The following is an 18,835-nucleotide window of genomic DNA, read 5'->3' on the forward strand; positions in this document are numbered from 1 at the left end:
TTTTTCTTTCTATCAGGTTTGTTTTTCTTTATTGGTGGGGACAATTCAATAATCGCTAAATCTACGCCCTTGTGTGCAAGTTTGAGTTGAGTATGGTGATAGCTTTGGGGAAGAAGCCTTCCCCGAGTCTGTTTGTTCTGGCCTGAATGGATTTGAAGCGCCTGCCAGAGGGCAGTAGGTTGAAAAGATGGTAGGCAGGGTGGGTAGTGTCCTTTGAGATGTTTCTGGCCCTGCTGAGACAACGGGAGTTGTAGACAGCAGACAAGGAGGGCAGGGGGCAGCCGATGATTTTTTGTGCTGTGGACTGAACCAAACCGAAACAAGAAAATGTTCTCTGGAAACTAAAGCGAATTAAAAACTCAAAATGAAATAAAAATAAAAAAATCATTTGAGAGTATAAAACTATGATAACTTTGAGAGCAGCTAAGACGCGGGTGGAGAGTGGAAAGGCGACTGGTCCAGATGAGATCCACCGTTCTGCCATGAACTCCAGTGAATATGATGTCGGCCCACCGTGTGCAGCTGTACGTCTCCTGGAAGGATTTCCTCTGGTTCAGGAGTGTTTATGGGGAGTGTTGATCATTCTTCCAGAAGCACATGTGAGAGGTCACACTGATGTTGGAGGAGAAGGCCTGGCTCACAGTCTCCGCTCTGATCGGTCCCAAAGGTGTTGGATCAGGCTGAGGTCGGGACTCTGTGCGGGCCGGTCCGGTCCTCCCACACCAAACCGGCTCGTCCGTGTCCTTATGGACTTTTCTTTGTGCACTGGTGTGCAGTCATGTGGGAACAGGAAGGAGCCATCCCCACACTGGTCCCACATACTGGGAACATGAAGGTGTCCGCAGTGTCTCGGTCTGCTGAAGCACGAAGACTCCTGAAGAACACCCCACACCATAACCCCCCTCTACCAAACTTTACACAGCGCAGTCAGACAAGTACCGTTGTCCCGGCAACCGCCAAACCCAGACTCGTCCATCAGATCGCCAGATGGAGAAGCGTGATTGGTCAGTCCGGCGAACATGCCGCAATTGTTCTAGAGTCCAGTAGTGGCGTGGTTTACACCACTGCATTAAACACTTGATGATGTAATGCTTGTATGCAGCTGGTCGCCATGGAAACCCATTCCAAAAAGCTCACTGTTGTTGAGCTCAGCTGAAGGCTACGTGAGTTTGGTGTCTGTAGTAACGTACTCTGCAGAGTCAGCGACCTCTGTGCACTCTGCGCCTCGCATCCTCGCACCACGGTCGACCACTTCATAGCTGAGCTGCTGGTGTTCCCAGTTCCCAGTTGTTTCCACTTTGTTATAATTCCACTAACAGCTAACTGTGGAATGTTAAGTTGTGAAGAAATTCCACAGCTGGACCTGTTGCACAGGAGGCATCCTATGATAGCGCCACGAGGGAGTTCCCTGAGCTCCTGAGAGCGAGCCATGCTTCCACACATTCTTTCTGCATGCCTAGCTGCTGACTTTAAACACCTGTGGTCATGGAGGTGACTGGGACACCTGAATTCAATGATTTGGATCGGCGAGTGAATACTTTTGGCAGTACAGTGTACCTTTGTGGGTGTGGAGAAGTCTAGGAGAGAGGATGACGCTGGTGAGCCACACCACCAACATGTGGCTTTATGCTGAGGAAGAGCTGTGACGTTAGACCTGATGGAGAAATGTAGATGAGAAGGAGCTTCTGTGTGTTTGTGGATCAGAGGAAGCAGATGATTGACGGTACTGCACGAGGAACCATGAAGGAGTATGTGAGGGTGGTGCAGCATACGTATGAGGACAGAGCTGAGATGGTTGAAGGTGGAGGTGGGAGTACATCAGGGATCTGCTCTGAGCCCCTGCTTTTTTGCAGTACTGATCGACGGGATGGCTGATGAGGCCAGGCAGGCGACTCTGTGATCTGCAGGAGGAAGGAGGGAGGCTGAGACGGTCCAGAGGAGGGAGGATGATGATTAATCTGATGGCAGGAAGAGAAGAGGAAGAGCTCAGAGAAACTTCGTGGATGCAGTGAAGGAGGACGTGCAGAGGAGGACGAGCCGCTGAGGAAAAGAAGCGTCTTGTCGCTTCTACACTCCATCTCCCAGAATCCTCGGGGCTGTGTTGGTGACGTCACATTCCCTCGCCCCGGTCCGCTCTTTCCCTCCTCTGTTTAAGTTTTGGTTCCTTTGCTTCTGTTTGGGTGTTTGTGCCGTGCTCGTTTTAAAGGAGCTCGGTGTGTTTGTGGGAGCGGCATGGGTCCCGTGGAGGTGAGGCTTACTCCGTTTATCTCACCGGAAACAGAAACCGGCTGATGTTTGAGAGTAAAGCGAGCTTCGTGCTGAACGATAGGAACAAAGAAGTGAACGAGCTCGGATTAGTTCCAGGTTTTCTCTGTTTTACCGGAAAACAAACTCAAAACGAACTCCGTTAAAAATTCCACTGAATTGAAATTCGAGTCTTTAAAAAGTTTCACGCTGAGGTGAATGTGATGTGCGATAGATTTACTGACCGGAAGTGATCAGTATTAATAACAACCTTTGTTCCGAGTCATCTGTTTATAGAGACATGCACGTTCATTCACAAACTGTTTATTTAAAGCTGATTTACACTCAGGTGAATAAAGGTGACGTCACATGGCTGAATGTCCTACAGCACGTGGTAACTTTAAGTGTCCCAGATGTCCCTGCACAGGTGTGGCTGCTCGCCTGTGTTGTGGCGCTTGGACTAACGCACCTGTCTGTGTCTGCAGCTGCTGCACATGTCCGTGTTCTCTCAGAGTTTCTCTCCCTGCGGCCGCTTCCTGGCAGCTGGAAACAACTACGGCGAGATCGCAGTGTTCAGGTGAGTCAAACGCACCTGGTTCGACTCGGCTGTGCTCACTGGCGCTGAAGGGCCTCCTTTCATTTGCCACTGCTGTTTTTTTCAGTTTGTCTGCAGCTCTGAGTCCAGACGCCACCGCGCTCAACCAGAAACCTGTCCTGACCTTCACAGGTGAGTGTTCGGGCCAAAGGTCACCCTTAACCCACCAAGCCTCTGCAGTATGGCGAGGGCGTCACAGGCGTACCTGCTGGTGTTTTACACCTGCAGACTCGAACAGTGGCATAAAAAATAACAACGTGATCAGAACCCAGGAAGTCTGAGCTCACTCACATGAAAACACACTCACCTTTCCAGCCTTTTGTCTGTCGATAGATCCAAACATTTGTCTGCTTCCTGCACACGGGCGCTAAACGTCCCGTCACACTGGACGCTCTTGTGAGGCGCTAAAGCGTCAGTGTGTTTGGTGACAAACATCTGCGTCATGCTGAAAACACGCTGGAAATAAAGAATCAGTGAAAACGTGAAGGTTCCAGCTGATTTTAAACCAAAACTCTGGATTTAGCCTGAGCAGGTGGAGTTCCAGGTGTGTTTGTGAGTCAATATTTTTGAGGCTCATTTTATTGTGATTTTTTTATTTGCAGCCCTGTGGGGAGTTCTGGTTTCATTGGGACTTTAGTGGCCGTTTATTGTGTCCGTGTTGATTTTGGACACACTGTCCTCACAGATTCCTTTTTGGTCTTTTTGTCCTGCAGCTCATGAGGGACCGGTCTTTTCCCTTCTGTCCACTGACTGCCACCTGCTGAGCGCGGGAAATGGCGAGATCAGCGCCTGGAGCTGGAGCGAGCTCACCAAGAAGGTAACCTGGAACGTCTTCAGGGACACATAGATGGAGAGGAAAAACGAGTTTGCCTGATTTTTGTGTCTCTGCTTCCTCAGAACGTCAAATCTCTGTGGACCCGAAGACCGAACTACAAGTGAGAACCAGTCTTCCACCCCTGCCTCCTGTCTGCCTCCTGTCTGCTTCCTCACTCACGCATCTGCTGTCTCCTTACAGATCCAGCCTGGAGATCCCAGAGATAAACTCCATGACCATCAACCCCAGAGTGAGTACAGCTCCACCTGTCTGCTCTGCTTCTCTTCATCGCGTTAAAGCTGGCCCACCTCTACGAGCAGAAAACACTCGAACCTGAAATAAAACACAAACCTGTGACAGTACAGGGAGTGCAGAATTATTAGGCAAGTTGTATTTTTGAGGAATAATTTTATTATTGAACAACAACCATGTTCTCAATGAACCCAAAAAACTCATTAATATCAAAGCTGAATGTTTTTGGAAGTAGTTTTTAGTTTGTTTTTAGTTTTAGCTATTTTAGGGGGATATCTGTGTGTGCAGGTGACTATTACTGTGCAGAATTATTAGGCAACTTAACAAAAAACAAATATATACCCATTTCAATTATTTATTTTTACCAGTGACACCAATATAACATCTCCACATTCACAAATATACATTTCTGACATTCAAAAACAAAACAAAAACAAATCAGCGACCAATATAGCCACCTTTCTTTGCAAGGACACTCAAAAGCCTGCCATCCATGGATTCTGTCAGTGTTTTGATCTGTTCACCATCAACATTGCGTGCAGCAGCAACCACAGCCTCCCAGACACTGTTCAGAGAGGTGTACTGTTTTCCCTCCTTGTAAATCTCACATTTGATGATGGACCACAGGTTCTCAATGGGGTTCAGATCAGGTGAACAAGGAGGCCATGTCATTAGTTTTTCTTCTTTTATACCCTTTCTTGCCAGCCACGCTGTGGAGTACTTGGACGCGTGTGATGGAGCATTGTCCTGCATGAAAATCATGTTTTTCTTGAAGGATGCAGACTTCTTCCTGTACCACTGCTTGAAGAAGGTGTCTTCCAGAAACTGGCAGTAGGACTGGGAGTTGAGCTTGACTCCATCCTCAACCCGAAAAGGCCCCACAAGCTCATCTTTGATGATACCAGCCCAAACCAGTACTCCACCTCCACCTTGCTGGCGTCTGAGTCGGACTGGAGCTCTCTGCCCTTTACCAATCCAGCCACGGGCCCATCCATCTGGCCCATCAAGACTCACTCTCATTTCATCAGTCCATAAAACCTTAGAAAAATCAGTCTTGAGATATTTCTTGGCCCAGTCTTGACGTTTCAGCTTGTGTGTCTTGTTCAGTGGTGGTCGTCTTTCAGCCTTTCTTACCTTGGCCATGTCTCTGAGTATTGCACACCTTGTGCTTTTGGGCACTCCAGTGATGTTGCAGCTCTGAAATATGGCCAAACTGGTGGCAAGTGGCATCTTGGCAGCTGCACGCTTGACTTTTCTCAGTTCATGGGCAGTTATTTTGCGCCTTGGTTTTTCCACACGCTTCTTGCGACCCTGTTGACTATTTTGAATGAAACGCTTGATTGTTCGATGATCACGCTTCAGAAGCTTTGCAATTTTGAGACTGCTGCATCCCTCTGCAAGATATCTCACTATTTTTGACTTTTCTGAGCCTGTCAAGTCCTTCTTTTGACCCATTTTGCCAAAGGAAAGGACGTTGCCTAATAATTATGCACACCTGATATAGGGTGTTGATGTCATTAGACCACACCCCTTCTCATTACAGAGATGCACATCACCTAATATGCTTAATTGGTAGTAGGCTTTCGAGCCTATACAGCTTGGAGTAAGACAACATGCATGAAGAGGATGATGTGGACAAAATACTCATTTGCCTAATAATTCTGCACTCCCTGTATGAAGAATATCCTCCTCATCATCAGAGCCACCCATTTACTAAACCTTTATTTGTTTTTGTATGTTTTATTGAGGTCCTTTTATTATTCTGACTTCTTTTTACTTTTCACTCTTTTTTGAATGTTATTTAATTTTTTGTTTTTAGAAGGGATGCAGCGTGCAGTCGGGGGCCTTTTCTCCGATGATAATGAGGATAGTTGTCTTTCTGTCGGACGTGTCGCTCCGACGTGTAATGAGGAGTTGTGTTTGTGTGTCAGGATAACAGCCTGGTGGTTGGAGGAGGCGATAACAACATCCATGTCATGGACCTGGAAAACGGTGTGTTCAAGGTGAGTGGGGAACAAAGTTGACTCCATGTTTTATGTTATAACCGCTGAGGTATTTTTCTCCTTACAGCACGTCGCTGTCGTGTGTGTGTGTGTGTGTGTGTGTGTGTGTGTGTGTGTGTGTGTGTGTGTGTAAATGATGACTTCTGCTGTTAACGTGTGAGTCTGTGGGGAACGACTCACTGCTGGAGCCTCTGCTGGATGTCAGAGGAACTGCAGGTTTTATGCCTGGACGTCCGTGTGTGCACTGAACTGTTTCAATCTGATTTTCATGGCAGCGTCTGTTGGGGGAGTTCTGTGTTTCCATGGTGACAGGTTTGTTTTTGTCTTCAGACGGTCCTTCAGGGTCACTCGGACTACGTCCATTGCGTGACTGTAAGAGAGAGGGAGGCGGAGATCTTGTCGGGGGGAGAGGACGGAGCAGTGAGGGTGTGGGGTGAGTTCACAGGAAACATGGGGCTGTCAGGAGGATGATGATGGTGAAGATGGTGGCGAGGAGTAGGGGTGGGCGGTATAAACAATATACAGTAGAAACGATATGAATTTGGCCAACGTGGGGTTTTGACTATGCCGCTGTACCGTGATAGCACATGTTGATGATGTCATCAAGCTGCGCCTATATATCGTTACCACACATGCTTCAAATTATACCGCAATATGGATTTTAGGCCATACGTCCAGCCCTAGTGAGGAGGATGATGATGATATTAGTGACAATGAGGATTATGGTGATGGAGGTGATGATGAAGGTGATGTGTTGCTGTTGCAGACAGCAGGACGGGTCAGTGTGTTCACTGCATCGAGGTCTACAAGTATGAGGTGAGTGCCAGAAAGCGTCGCAGACTTCCTGTGATGATGTCATTTCCTCTTTATCTGAGGATAAACAGAGGTGTGTGTGTGTTTCAGGTGTGTGCGCGTCCTCAGTACGGTAAATGGATCAGCTGCGTGACCACCGACTCCGACTGGATGGTGAGAAAACGTTTCCTCGCATCGCTGTGACTCCTCCCCCTCCTTCCATCAAAGTTCACTTTGATGAAAATGATGTCATCTTTGATCTTTGATCACATCTTTAACCGTTAAAACCTCTAAAGATGAAAGTCTTATTTCTGAGTCAGACTCTGACTCTGTGAGGACTCGTGCTGTGTTAGAAACAGGTGATGGACTCCAGGTGAGTTCAGGTGACGTTAAACTGCGAGATGAAACGTTCTCCTTCGTTCTTGTTCTGAGGTTTGTTTTTACAGATGTTTCCTTAGATTCCAGATGTGCAAGATTCTGAACATGTCTGACTTCCTGTTCCCACAGCTGTGCGGCGGCGGACCGTCTCTGTCTCTGTGGCACCTCCGCTCGCTGTCACCGACCTCCATCTTTAACCTGAGCGGGTGCCAACGACAGTCCACCTTCCACCAGGACTTGGTGAGGAAGACGCTTCAGTCAGTGTTTGTCCATCTGCGCTGGTGCTCGCTCTGGTTCACTTCCTGTGATGCATTTCCTGTAGATCCTAACGGTGGGTGAAGGTGCGTTCGTGTCGCACTGCCTGCTGGGCGGCGAGGTCAAAGCTCAGATTCCCTGCACGCCACAGAGCCTGAACACGCTGCAGCTCAACAACAACAGCACCGAGCACCGGGTGAGACCCTGAATGCAGCACGCACATCCTCACGCAAACACGGAGGTCACATGACACGACAGGTTCACGAGTGAAGTTTAACGCGTTTCACACATCGCTGGTTCAAAATCCGATTTCAAAAGTCCACATATCAGACCTGAGCCGTGATAAACTGAGCGTGTGCAAACACGGCGGGACAGTACAATGTGGCTCAGTGCTGATTGGTTGAAGCTGGAGAAGACAACCGGAACAACCAACACATTAAAAGTCAGCAAGGGGTGTGGCCAGAAGAGAGAGGATGTGAAGGAAGACAGAGCGACGTCAGGTTTTTTTCCCAGTGTGTTAGTGAACGTGTCGTGTGTGTTTCAGGTGCTGACGGTCGGCGGCAGCAGCGACCGTATCGACGTGTTCACCAACCTGTCCTACAGAGCGTTCTCCCTCAGATTCTGAACTTCATGAGACCGCGCACGCACGCGCACGCTAAACTGTCTGTTCACATTTTCCATGTTTTTATTCATTTTTGGGCGTTTTGTATCAGCTGTCTGTGAGCTTCTTTAAAGAATAAACGTATGAAAAAGCACGCCACGCTTCACTGTTCTTCACCAGCTGAGCTCTGATTGGTTAAACCAACCAGCGAAGAGCCCACCCTGTGATGAACAATTGAACTTTGATGTTCTGATCGCAGGTGTGCGCTCATGAAAGTGTTCCCAACTGAAACTGAAATCAGCGCTGTGACGCTCCTATGAAAGCTTTTAAATAAACTTTATTAACACAGCACACACGCACACTCTGTCAGTTCACCGGTTTGTGTTTCTGATTAGTCACATGCTAGAAACTCCGCCTCTTTCACTGACACAGATGAACCTGCGAGTGAACAGGAAGTAAACGGCTGTGTGTTCACACCTGCAGCAGGTAAACAGAAAACAGCTGATTGGACTGAAGTGAACACATTTTATTTAATACAAAAAGACGTCATACAAAACAGGGACTAAAACTTTATTTAAACTAACAGAAACAGACTCATGACGCATTCAAGGAGCAGCAGAGAAATCGGTAATGGGTTTCGGCTCTGATGACGCCCATCTGCAGGTCTTACCCAGCATGCACGGGGAGGACAGTCCCACATGTCTGAAAGGGGAGCAGTGGGCGGGGTCTCAGGCTGCAGACAGGCAGGCCTGCTGGACGCTGCGAGCCCAGGTGTTGAGCAGCTCGGTCACCGAGTGTTTGTCGGGCAGCTGCAGCAGTTTGGACGTCATGTTCCTGTGAACCGTCTGCAGGAAGCTGTTCGCACCTGAAACACACACAGTCGATGATGTCATCACCACACGTTCCCAGAAGACAAAAACACTTTAAATGTCCGACGGCCATCTGATAGAAACGTTTCTACTCTGACTCTATCCTCCCTCTCCAAGGCCACGCCTCTGTGTGGCATCCTGATTGGCTGCCCCTCACAAACGCTCTTATTTCCTGCTCTAATTTAGACTTTTGTGAATTTATGCTTTTAAGAGTGTTTTCACCTATTTATCTGCATTTTGTTTACTAATATTTTTATTGAGCCTGTGGACGTCTCCGTGGATGCGCGGCTCTATTGGGTGATGAAAGACGGCGGTGGTGGGCGCGTCTTACCGTATTGCTCTCCGTCGTCGGCCCAGTGCGGACTCTGGTCGGGATAATCGGCGGGAACACTGAGCTGCAGCGGAGGAACGCTGGGAAGGTTTTTATCGTCTGAAAGAGAAAAATCAAACACCAATAAAGTTTCACTGTGTGATCTGAAGTGGGCGGAGCAGTGGGCGGCGGCGTTCTCACCCAGCTTGCAGATGAGGTGCACGGTGCCGTTGTTGCTGCAGTACGAGGGGTCGAGGTTGACGAGGAACTTGACGTCGAGGCGCGCCACCTCGCCCTGCAGGATGTTGGGGATCGTCTGCCGCTCGTCGTCCTCGTGCTTCCTCTTGCGCCCGGAGATGTTCGGGCCCCTGAGGAGGACGCGGCGCTGTGAATATGACCTCTGACCTGTAAAGTGTAGCACGACGTGTGTGTGGTACCTACATGATGGGTGGTCCGTGGATGGCACTCATGGCGGGGGCGAAGGATCGGTAGAGGGAGTGGTTGAAGACGGGCGAGCGGATGTTGGCCATGACGGCGTCCAACAGCGGCTGACACAGATACTGTTTGTTGGTGGCCACGGGCGGGGGAGGGGGCGTCGGCTGAAAGGACAGGAAACACAAACAGAGGCTCAGACTGGCGTCGACCCTCTGAAGATTAGAAATGAGAGAGCAGCAGGAGGAGAAGCTCGCCTTACCACCGCCATGTCGTTCTTCAGCTTCTCCAAAGCGATCTCACATTTCTGCAGAGTCTTCAGGGGACACCTATAGGTCAAAGGTCAGGAAAAGGAGGTCAGGAAGTGTAGCGAGGAGCAGCAGCTTCAGCTGTGAGCTTGGAGGCGTGGCTGACATCACTTCCCGTATCTACAGTGTTTGTGTTTTCCAGCTGTGATCACGTGACCACAGCTGGAAAACGCCGGACTCCTAGTGTCTGATGTGAAGACGTGGAGCAGGCTCTGGGTGGAGGCGGCTAACCACGTCAGCTGAGTTTGGACTGTTTCACGCACAAATCGAACCTGAAAGGCTTAAATGAATCCCACCTGGTGTTGGGGTCGGTCAGGATGTTCAGCAAGCTCTTCATCTTACTCAGGTCCTTCTTCCTGTCTGAAAACACAGAAGAAAGGAGCTGAACTTTAACCATGCGTGGATGCGTTCAGGAGTAGGGACGGGTATCGGATAAAACCTAAACGATACGCTTCCCTATTCAGGAGCAGACGTTTTCATTCTTTTGAGCGATCTGCTGATTCTGTGACTTTGCAGTGGACTCGTCAACATGAATGACTCGATCATGTGTTTCTTCTTCGTGTCACATGACTGCCCTTCTAATCATGAGCTCGTCGCTTCCCCTCCACTTCCTACCTCGACATCGTCTTCCTGTTCATGTTTCCTATCAGAACATTTTTCCTTTCCGACTCTTCCAGTCATGATCATCGTGCTTTTCTTTCTTTAGTAAGAAGAGGAATTATCCTTTAAATCTCCAATTGTACCAATATCAATAAAAGACGACCAAAGATGAACTCCACGAACCTCAGTTTGGGAACCTGTGCATGTGTGTGCTGTGGCGTCTCGGAAGGAGGTTGTGATGTCAGCGAGGCGAGCGGCTCACCTTCGTTTTTGTCGATCTTGTTGATCATGCGGCGCAGCGGCTCGATGTACTTGGAGAGCTGTTTGAGCTTCTCCATGTACTGCTGGTCCTCCAGAGACGTGGGCCCCGCCGGACTCATCACCGAGCTCGGGTTCACTGAAAGTTTCACAATAAAAGCCGGTGAAACTCTGAGGAGGGAAAACAGACGTGTGTGTAGCTGTGATCGAGGTGCACACGACCGCGCCGCTCAGCGGTGTGGTCAGCGAGCGTGACGGAGCTGCTGTGTTCACGTTATTCTGAGCTCTGTGAAAAGTTCCTTTCAGATGTTTGTGGGGTTACCTGGAGTACTGAGTGGCCCGGGGGAGGGCACGCCGTAGTTCTGGGGGGTTCTGGAGTTGGCGGGGCTCGGCGACGGCTGAGGAGACGGGCTGGGCTGGAAACCCCCCGGAGACGGCGTGGGACCGGAGCTGTGGGAGGAGCCAGAAGGAGTTAGACTCGCTCACAGACATGTAAACTGCGCTGATTCTGTCCTGTGACACCGAGCGGGTCAGAGACCAGACGCAGACGTGAATCTGAACTCGCCTCACCCAGAGACGACTGGCTGACCCACTGCTGTCCTGAAAGGTCAGCGGTGTGGTCTATTTACTGGACGTACCTGGCTGAGTTGGGCTGTGAGGTCGGGGGTTGGGGTGACGGCTGCGGAGGAGGCGGCATCGACTGAGGAGTCGGGACCTGCACCGGTGAGGGCGATGACATCTGCTCGAGGTGATTGGACAGACAAGGAAAGGCAAACTAGCCAATCAGAGCACAGAGGGGAAGGCACGATGTTTGTGTGCGTGAAGCAGCTCCATGAGGTCGCTAGAAACTGTCTCCACCTCATGGAGCTGCTTCAGACTGAATGGCTGAAGAAACAGGAGGACGAGCAGGTGAAGGTCAGAGGTCACACTGGGGATAAATACCTGCGGTGTCATGGCCTGCACTCCCACCACGCCAGCTGCAGCGGTGGTGGTGTTTTGAGGAGGGATGGGGTTCAGAGGTGCTCGAGGTAGCCGGGCTGGAATCTGCATCCCAGGACGAACCAGCTTCAGAAGAAACAAAGCACAGGTGAGCAGAGAGGACAGGTGAGACTTTCTACACCTGTGAGGACCAGGTCAGATGTTCCTGCAGGTTCAGATTTGTGACTTGAGCAGTGAGAATATCAGGTGTGGACAGTTTAACCTACAGTTTCCACACAGAAGGTGGAAGCGGTCGCCCCGGAGCAGGCGAACCTGTCATTTTGAGTTTCCTGTTTCTGCTGCCGTGAAGCGTACTCCCGACACCTGCTCTACAATTTCCTGCCGTTTGTCTGATCGTCTAAATAACTCAGAGCTGATGAACCTGAGTTTGTGGCGGCGTCCTCACCTGTCCCGGCACGGCGGCTGCAGCGGCGGCTGCGTTGAGCTGTGCTTGCGCTGCGGCCTGCTGAGCTTGCTGCGCTGCCTGCTGCTGCTGCAGGGCTGCACGGGCCTGTTCTCACACACACACATAGCAAAGCATGCAAGCAGAGGAAGGGAGCACTGAGCTGTGAAATCTCAGACCACTGGAGCAGGAACTGCAGACTGATCACAGCCTCTGGTCGGATTTTCATTGCAGACTAACTGTTTTACTTTGAAAATCTGCTTTTTCAGACGTCCAGTTCTTTGAATGACAGCACTGAGTGAAACTGTGCTTTCTTATGTTATGAATTAGAATCTTAAAAACAATTTCTCTGACTCGATTTGGGCTGAACGCTGAGACACACCGACTGTCTGGCTGTGATTCAGTCGGAGTTACAGAACCAAACCTGCAGTTCTGTCTCACCTGGAAGGCCTGCAGCCTCTGCTGCTGCTGGTTCAGAGAGACGTGCTGGGATGGGATCTGTCCGGCCAGAGACTGAGGCACCATGCCCGACTGCTGCTGCTGCTGCTGCTGCTGCTGCTGGGAGTGAGGAGGCATCTGAACCGGCTGAGTCTGAGCCTGGACCTGCTGCTGCTGCACCATCTGCTGGATGGACTGGGCCTGGGCCTGAGCCTGGGCCTGAGCCTGGGCTTGGGCTTGAGCTTGGGCTTGAGCCTGGGCCTGAGCATGCTGCTGGAGCTGCATAAGCTGCAGCCTGGACTGGTGCATCTGTAATCAGACAAACACAGCTGATGAGTAATGAGAAGAAAGCCACTCGTCTCCCCTTACAGCCACTAGTGATCAGAGCGGTGGTTTCAGGGTGGACAGATCGCAGCTGTGAGCTCGGGGCATTAAACTTATCCTCTGTAAGGCAACTTAAGGCACCGCTGGAAGGTTAGCTTTAACCCTTTAAGACCTACCATAGAACCAAGTCCGCCAGAGCTTTATATGTTTACATGCTGTGGAGCCATTTTTGGGAGCACTTCAAGTTGCTATACATCAATACAACTGTTATAGCCCAGATTTTAATAATATGTCTGCATTATTAAAATATGGGCATAGTAACTACATAAATTGCAAAAAAGTGCAATAAACTACAAAAAAATTGAAAATCGTTTTTGTTTTTTTTACATATATTTCTACTTGGAGAAATTTAAGAGGTTTATCCCTCAAAACTTTAAACACAAAAAAGTTGCAAAAAATAGTTTACAACAACAGGAAATTTATTTTGAGTGTCTTCATAGTTTTAGTTTTAAGATACAGCAATTTTTATACACTGCAGGAAAAACGAAAAACAATCCTATGATGCAAATTTGCAAAGAAAACAGCAGGTGCATCAAAACAAACTATTTCCAGCAGTGCAATTTGAGTTCTAAGCATCCCAGCAACTATTCAGAAAAGTCAAACATGACTTATAAAAACACCAGTATAGGCTTTTAAGGCCTACAAGTAAAAAACTACATTTTCTGCGAAAATGACGTCACTTCCGGTTTCAGGCAGGAAATGGCGGACATGCGATCGCTCGCGCTGACGTCTGTTTCAATGTGGGAAGTGTTACAAACAGCTGATCGGATCGGCAAAGCGTGTTTCTGGAATATTATGTTTTTGTTCCTGCAAGTGCTTTTTATGCAGTTTTTGCAAAGCTTTATGTGGAAGGAAACTGACCGAGGACAAGCTGATGGCATAAGATGTAAGTACAACTCCTCCAGTTTCATATGCAAAAAAAATTATTGCGCTAGCTCACGTGGTTCCGGTTCTACGGGGATTTAAAATAATTACGCAAAACAGAGCGTGCCGCTCTGACCGGCTTTAAAGGGTTAAGTCGATTTTGCAGAAACTGTTGATCACTGAAAATCAGATTATTTCTTTTGTCTTTAAGACATTCCTGCAGTTTAACTAATTGGTGTGTGTTATCTGGCTTCATGGACAGATAGAGCTGGGTGTCATCTGCATAGCAGTGTAAATGTATGCTATGTCTTCTAATGATGCTGCCTAAGGGAAGCATGTATAATGTAAACAGAATTGGTCCTAGCACTGAACCCTGTGGAACTCCATAATTAACCTCAGTGTGTGAAGAGGACTCTCCATTTACATGCACAAATTGGAGTCTATTAGATAGATATGATACAAACCACTGCAGTGCAGTACCTGTAATACCTACAGCATGTTCTAATCGCTCTAATAGGATATTATGGTCGACAGTATCGAACGCTGCACTGAGGTCTAGCAGGACAAGCACAGAGATGAGTCCACTGTCAGAGGCCATAAGAAGATCATTTGTAACCTTCACTAAAGCTGTTTCTGTGCTGTGATGAGCTCTGAAACCTGACTGAAACTCTTCAATAAGCCATTCCTCTGCAGATGATCTGTTAGCTGTTTATTTGCTCTTACAGTTTACAATAACTCATCCCGTCTCTGGATAGAGCTGATTTATGCAGAGATCGTGCACACGCCTCACATCAGCACAAATGCTGCCGCTGAATTACTGCAGAGAGGATCAGACTTTAATCCCGGCACCTACGCAGCATTTACTCTGCCTGCAGGGTGTATGACCTGGTCTCACCTGGTTCTGCTGCTGCTGGTTCTGGGCCTGCTGTTGCTGCTGCTGCTGCTGTTGGAGCTGCTGCTGCATCTGTTGCTGCTGTGCCCTCAGCTGTTGCTGCACCTGGAACTGCTGCTGCTGCTGCTGGATGGCGTTCTGCTGCTGCTGCTGCTGTTGGATGGCGTTCTGCTGCTGCTGCATGGCGTTCTGCTGCTGTTGTTGGAACTGCTGGAACTGCATGGCGTTCTGCTGCTGCTGTTGCTGCTGCTGCACCAACTGCTGCATGGGCATAGGTCCCGGTCCGCCGACTGCAGGGGGAGAGAGAGGGGGAGATGAAGCAGCGGGCCAGCGTCCGAGGCCAGCTCTGGACTCTCAGACACACACCGTGCTAAAGCAGAGACTGAAAATCAGGCCGGCTCTGACGCCGAAACGTGGCACGTAGACGCAGCCAGCCTCCACCGAACACTCGGAAGATGTGCATTTACAGCAAACACCACATGGAGGAAACACTCACTGGCTTGTGGGTTTCCAGCCACCCCTGCCATGGCATGCTGGCCTATCTGCATCGGCCCCATGGCCCCCATGCCACCCACTGGAGCACCGGCAGGGCGAGGCCCCATGCCAATGGCGCCAGGACCCCCTCCAACCCCTGTCAGGGTATTCAGGGCATTCATGGGATCTAGCAGAAGGGTAGACAACAGACCATATTAAGCAGCTCCAACATGCACAGCAGAAATCATGAACGCCATGAGTCCGGTACAGACCGGTCCAGCAGAGGACAGAACACAGCAAAGAAAACAAATGGGGCGGGGGAGGGGAGACCAGAGAGACACGAAGCCCACCTACCTGAACCTCCAAGAGCCTTCTTATCTGCAGAGAGGACACAGTCGTCAATAACTGAGCAGCAGATCCACTCAGCAAAATACACAAACAACTCATTTACATGAATGTGGAGACAAGCTCCGCCCCCTCTCTGAACAGCACAGGTGTGAATAAACAGCAGACATTTACAGGTTGCTGTACGAGTGATGTGAGTCAAAGTCACGTTTGCTGATTTGAAAAAGCGTTTGTACCCACAGGAACGAGACTTCCTGCTCACTCTGTTTTTGTGGATGGAGTCTGTAAAGACTCACTTCCTGCCTGCCGGCAGGTAAATCAGTGAGGGTGCGTTCTGCTCTCAGACCTGCTCAGCACAGTTTCTTTCTAACATGAAATATAAAATTGTGTTTCTTGTTTTTCCTGAATTTGATGCTCAAATGAATCAAAAGCAACAAACGACCAGATTAGTGCGTGACTGTGACCTGCAGTCCAACGCCAGCTTCACCCATAAGATCGGCGACAGGTCATTGATCTGAGATCAATAAGGCACGATGCGCTCCTCGGATACTCACGGATGTCTCTGAAGTGAATGATCAGCCGGGCCACCAGAGATAAATACTCCTCCTGAGGAAAAACCAGACACATGGTGCAGAATTTACATTCACTGAACGACGTTCGAGGACGTTTCAGGAGAACGGCGACATTCACGGCTTCATTTAAATACTTCAGTGTGCATTAAACCTGCTTCTGTTATTCTGCATTTTATCGTGATATAAAAATGCAGCTCTCTAGCTTCAAACAACCTCTAAAACCAGTGATCTGCTTCCACAAATAAGGCTGATCAAATAACTCATAAACGGTCCCAGTTTGTAGTTTAATAACCAGTCAGCTGGTGCGATCTGGCTCTCCTGTGTTTGTTTTGTCCCCTCAAACCTCCCCAGCAGGTGGCGTTAACACTGATCAGTAACAACAACTTTCACTTCTTTTGTAAGCCAATCATTTTCAGAAAGCAGCGTCAGCAGTAACTAATCCAGACGCCGTGGCGGTGGGCGGGACTCACCCTGGATTTGGCTTTGACGTAGACGTGGTTCTCCATGTCCGTGCCCGACTTGTGCGTGGTGTTCGAGGTTCCTGCCTTCCTTATGGCCTCTTCGCTGCAGGAATCACACTCATCGTCACAAACACACCTTGATATCTTCATCGGTCTCTGCATTCACCCCCACCTCCCCAGTTACAATCACATACATAATTTAAAACCACGACGCTGCACATGAACCGGACCTCTGGGAAGACACCACAGAAACGACTCTAAGCAGCGAACACGTTAAGTTAACACGGCTCAAATCGAATGTTTTCTGCAACGCTGAACCAATCCGGGAACACCACAGTCTGCATGTGGATAAGGATCATGACGGATAAAGACTGTACGGGGACGTCAGGATCGCTGAGCCGGGGGAAACGTAGCTGAACGGGAAAGGTGTTTTACAGGAAGTTATTAACGTATTAAAATGTGTTTATTTTGTTACAGCTGTGAGGTCAGGTTTTATATCTTCTTTATTTAAATAAAAGCACTTGTTATCCAAATAGCGATCTTCTTCTACAACAGTTAAACTAGTCACACGTGTCAGCTGTTTGCTGTAATCTTTGTATATTACAGGATTCTGATACCGAATAATGAAAAAAAATCTAAATCATGATGAAAAATAACGACGTAGCTTCTATAAATGACCTGTTTGCTGCTAATGCTGCTGCTGTGGGACAGAGTGGAGGTTCCCATGCTCGTATATTTTGGTCGGACGTTACTTGTTCGGATGCTTTCAGACCTCGCTAACTTTTTGATTATTGGCAGAAAGGACATGTCACGTCTTTCCTAAATGCAACAAAAGCTTTTGGATCTTTCCCACCGTCAACAATAATGTTCCCTGTTCTGCATAAAGGAAAAACGGCACAGGTGGAAAACAGCAGTGGACCTAAAGCAGAGCCTTGTGGTACACCACGAGGAGCTGTTGTTTACATCGACATACAGATTTCTTTCCACTAGAAATGACACGAACGACCTCACAGACTCCACAGCACTGAGTTTGGATGAAGACTATGATGTGATCTTTACTTACAGAGCTGCTCTGCTGAGCTCTATTGCTTCTGTTTTTACTTGGACAGTACATCAATGCACTGTATCAGAAGCCTTTGGAGGACAGTTCAAACAGCGTGCCCACTTTAAACCTAATCTGAACCCAGGATCAACAGAGTATCCTGACTCAAACTGATCATAACACCTCTTTCAGATTATTTAGATTCAGGTCTGCCTTTTTTCAGCGTCCCTTATGGGAGTGAATGGAACATTGTGACAGTGGATTTGAACCCATTCAGCCTGATGAGCAGCATTTCTCTCTATAAAGATGGGACACTCTAATCTTTATTAACCTCACTGCTGTAATCCGCTGCTTCCAGGAATTAATCCGCACATGTTCACGACCCCCCTGAGGAAATCCTCCGGTTTCGAACCGGCGACCTTTCCCGTGTTAAACCAAAGCAGCACTTTTTTTAAATATAAACCGTTTACGTTCCTGACTGTGTACGAGCAGAAGAGCGGGAGCATCACGTGATCTCACGCTGACTGTAGCCGCTTATTCACATTACACAGCCTGACTTTCAGTCATGCAGGTGAACGTTCTCACAGCGCAGATAACTGTAACTCATTAGCTTCAGCAGCTAATGGTGCTAACAATGAAAGTTGACAGAAATGATCTGTTAGCGTCATTTTGCCCATTTTCTCTTCGCCGAATAGAAGCCATCATCCGGACCTTTCGTCCTCTGTGTCCCGTCGTGTCATCAGATCCGAGCTCGCTTTGCTTTTTTACCGGTTTTTCTTAATTTAACGTTTTTTAAACGCCTGCTCAGACATGACGCATTTTCTAACAGCGCCGCCTTTAGCTTAGCCTGAGCGGCTAACACAAACCAAAACAGTGACATTAAACAGATAAACAGAGACTTTCTCACATCTGAGCCACGACTTTCTGTCGGAACTGTGGGCTCCTCCAGTCGCTGTCCGCTCCCGACATTTCCATGGCGCAGAGGAGGTTTTTCAGGAGAACTGTGGCAGAATTCCTGGATGCTTCCCCTCTGTTCTTCCTCCTCCTACTACGGGATAATGGCGGCTTGAGTCAATACGCGCTGCCGCCGCCTGCTGGACGGAATAGTTACTGCACCGAGGAAAACTGGGGCGGCCACGAGGCCACAAAGGGCCCAACGAGACCCCCCAAACTCCCACTGAGGAGCCTGAACCCCAGACTGCAGAGGGACTGCTGTGATGTCCATTTTGATCATTTTTCACATTCATTTGCTTCTGTCTCAGATGTTTACC

The 18,835-nt window shown here is 48.8% G+C and overlaps 2 protein-coding genes across 4 annotated transcripts; one reads left to right on the top strand and one right to left on the bottom strand.

The window, feature by feature from the left end:
- The first annotated feature begins 1,261 nt into the window (after window positions 1–1,261).
- Window positions 1,262–8,088, top strand: thoc6 (THO complex 6). The gene is made up of 13 exons (XM_084924951.1): window positions 1,262–2,247; window positions 2,730–2,821; window positions 2,907–2,971; window positions 3,553–3,656; window positions 3,737–3,774; window positions 3,855–3,903; window positions 5,837–5,908; window positions 6,239–6,341; window positions 6,675–6,724; window positions 6,812–6,874; window positions 7,208–7,318; window positions 7,401–7,529; window positions 7,878–8,088. Exons 1-13 carry the CDS (start codon window positions 2,233–2,235, stop codon window positions 7,956–7,958), a joined length of 972 nt encoding a protein of 323 aa, XP_084781077.1. The 5' UTR covers window positions 1,262–2,232; the 3' UTR covers window positions 7,959–8,088.
- A 357-nt stretch (window positions 8,089–8,445) lies between these two features.
- On the bottom strand, window positions 8,446–18,646 carry med15 (mediator complex subunit 15). Of its 3 annotated transcripts, XM_084924948.1 has the most exons (18): window positions 18,472–18,646; window positions 16,532–16,625; window positions 16,044–16,095; window positions 15,499–15,522; window positions 15,167–15,331; window positions 14,674–14,960; window positions 12,534–12,839; window positions 12,096–12,200; window positions 11,654–11,776; window positions 11,350–11,450; window positions 11,034–11,161; window positions 10,716–10,850; window positions 10,150–10,213; window positions 9,808–9,874; window positions 9,555–9,712; window positions 9,315–9,481; window positions 9,135–9,233; window positions 8,446–8,799 (listed from the first exon to the last, which is right to left on the bottom strand). In XM_084924948.1, the coding sequence occupies exons 1-18, from the start codon at window positions 18,537–18,539 to the stop codon at window positions 8,663–8,665; spliced, it is 2,280 nt and encodes a 759-aa protein (XP_084781074.1). In that variant the 5' UTR covers window positions 18,540–18,646; the 3' UTR covers window positions 8,446–8,662. The 3 variants fall into 3 exon arrangements, with proteins under 3 accessions (XP_084781074.1, XP_084781075.1, XP_084781076.1); XM_084924949.1 differs by lacking the exon at window positions 15,167–15,331; XM_084924950.1 differs by lacking the exons at window positions 15,167–15,331; window positions 15,499–15,522; window positions 16,044–16,095; window positions 16,532–16,625; window positions 18,472–18,646 and adding an exon at window positions 15,037–15,153.
- Window positions 18,647–18,835: the final 189 nt, after the last annotated feature.

The sequence above is a fragment of the Perissodus microlepis genome, chromosome 4 (assembly GCF_051167445.1).
Source record: "Perissodus microlepis isolate ML-2025 ecotype Zambia chromosome 4, ASM5116744v1, whole genome shotgun sequence".
NCBI lineage: Eukaryota > Metazoa > Chordata > Actinopteri > Cichliformes > Cichlidae > Perissodus > Perissodus microlepis.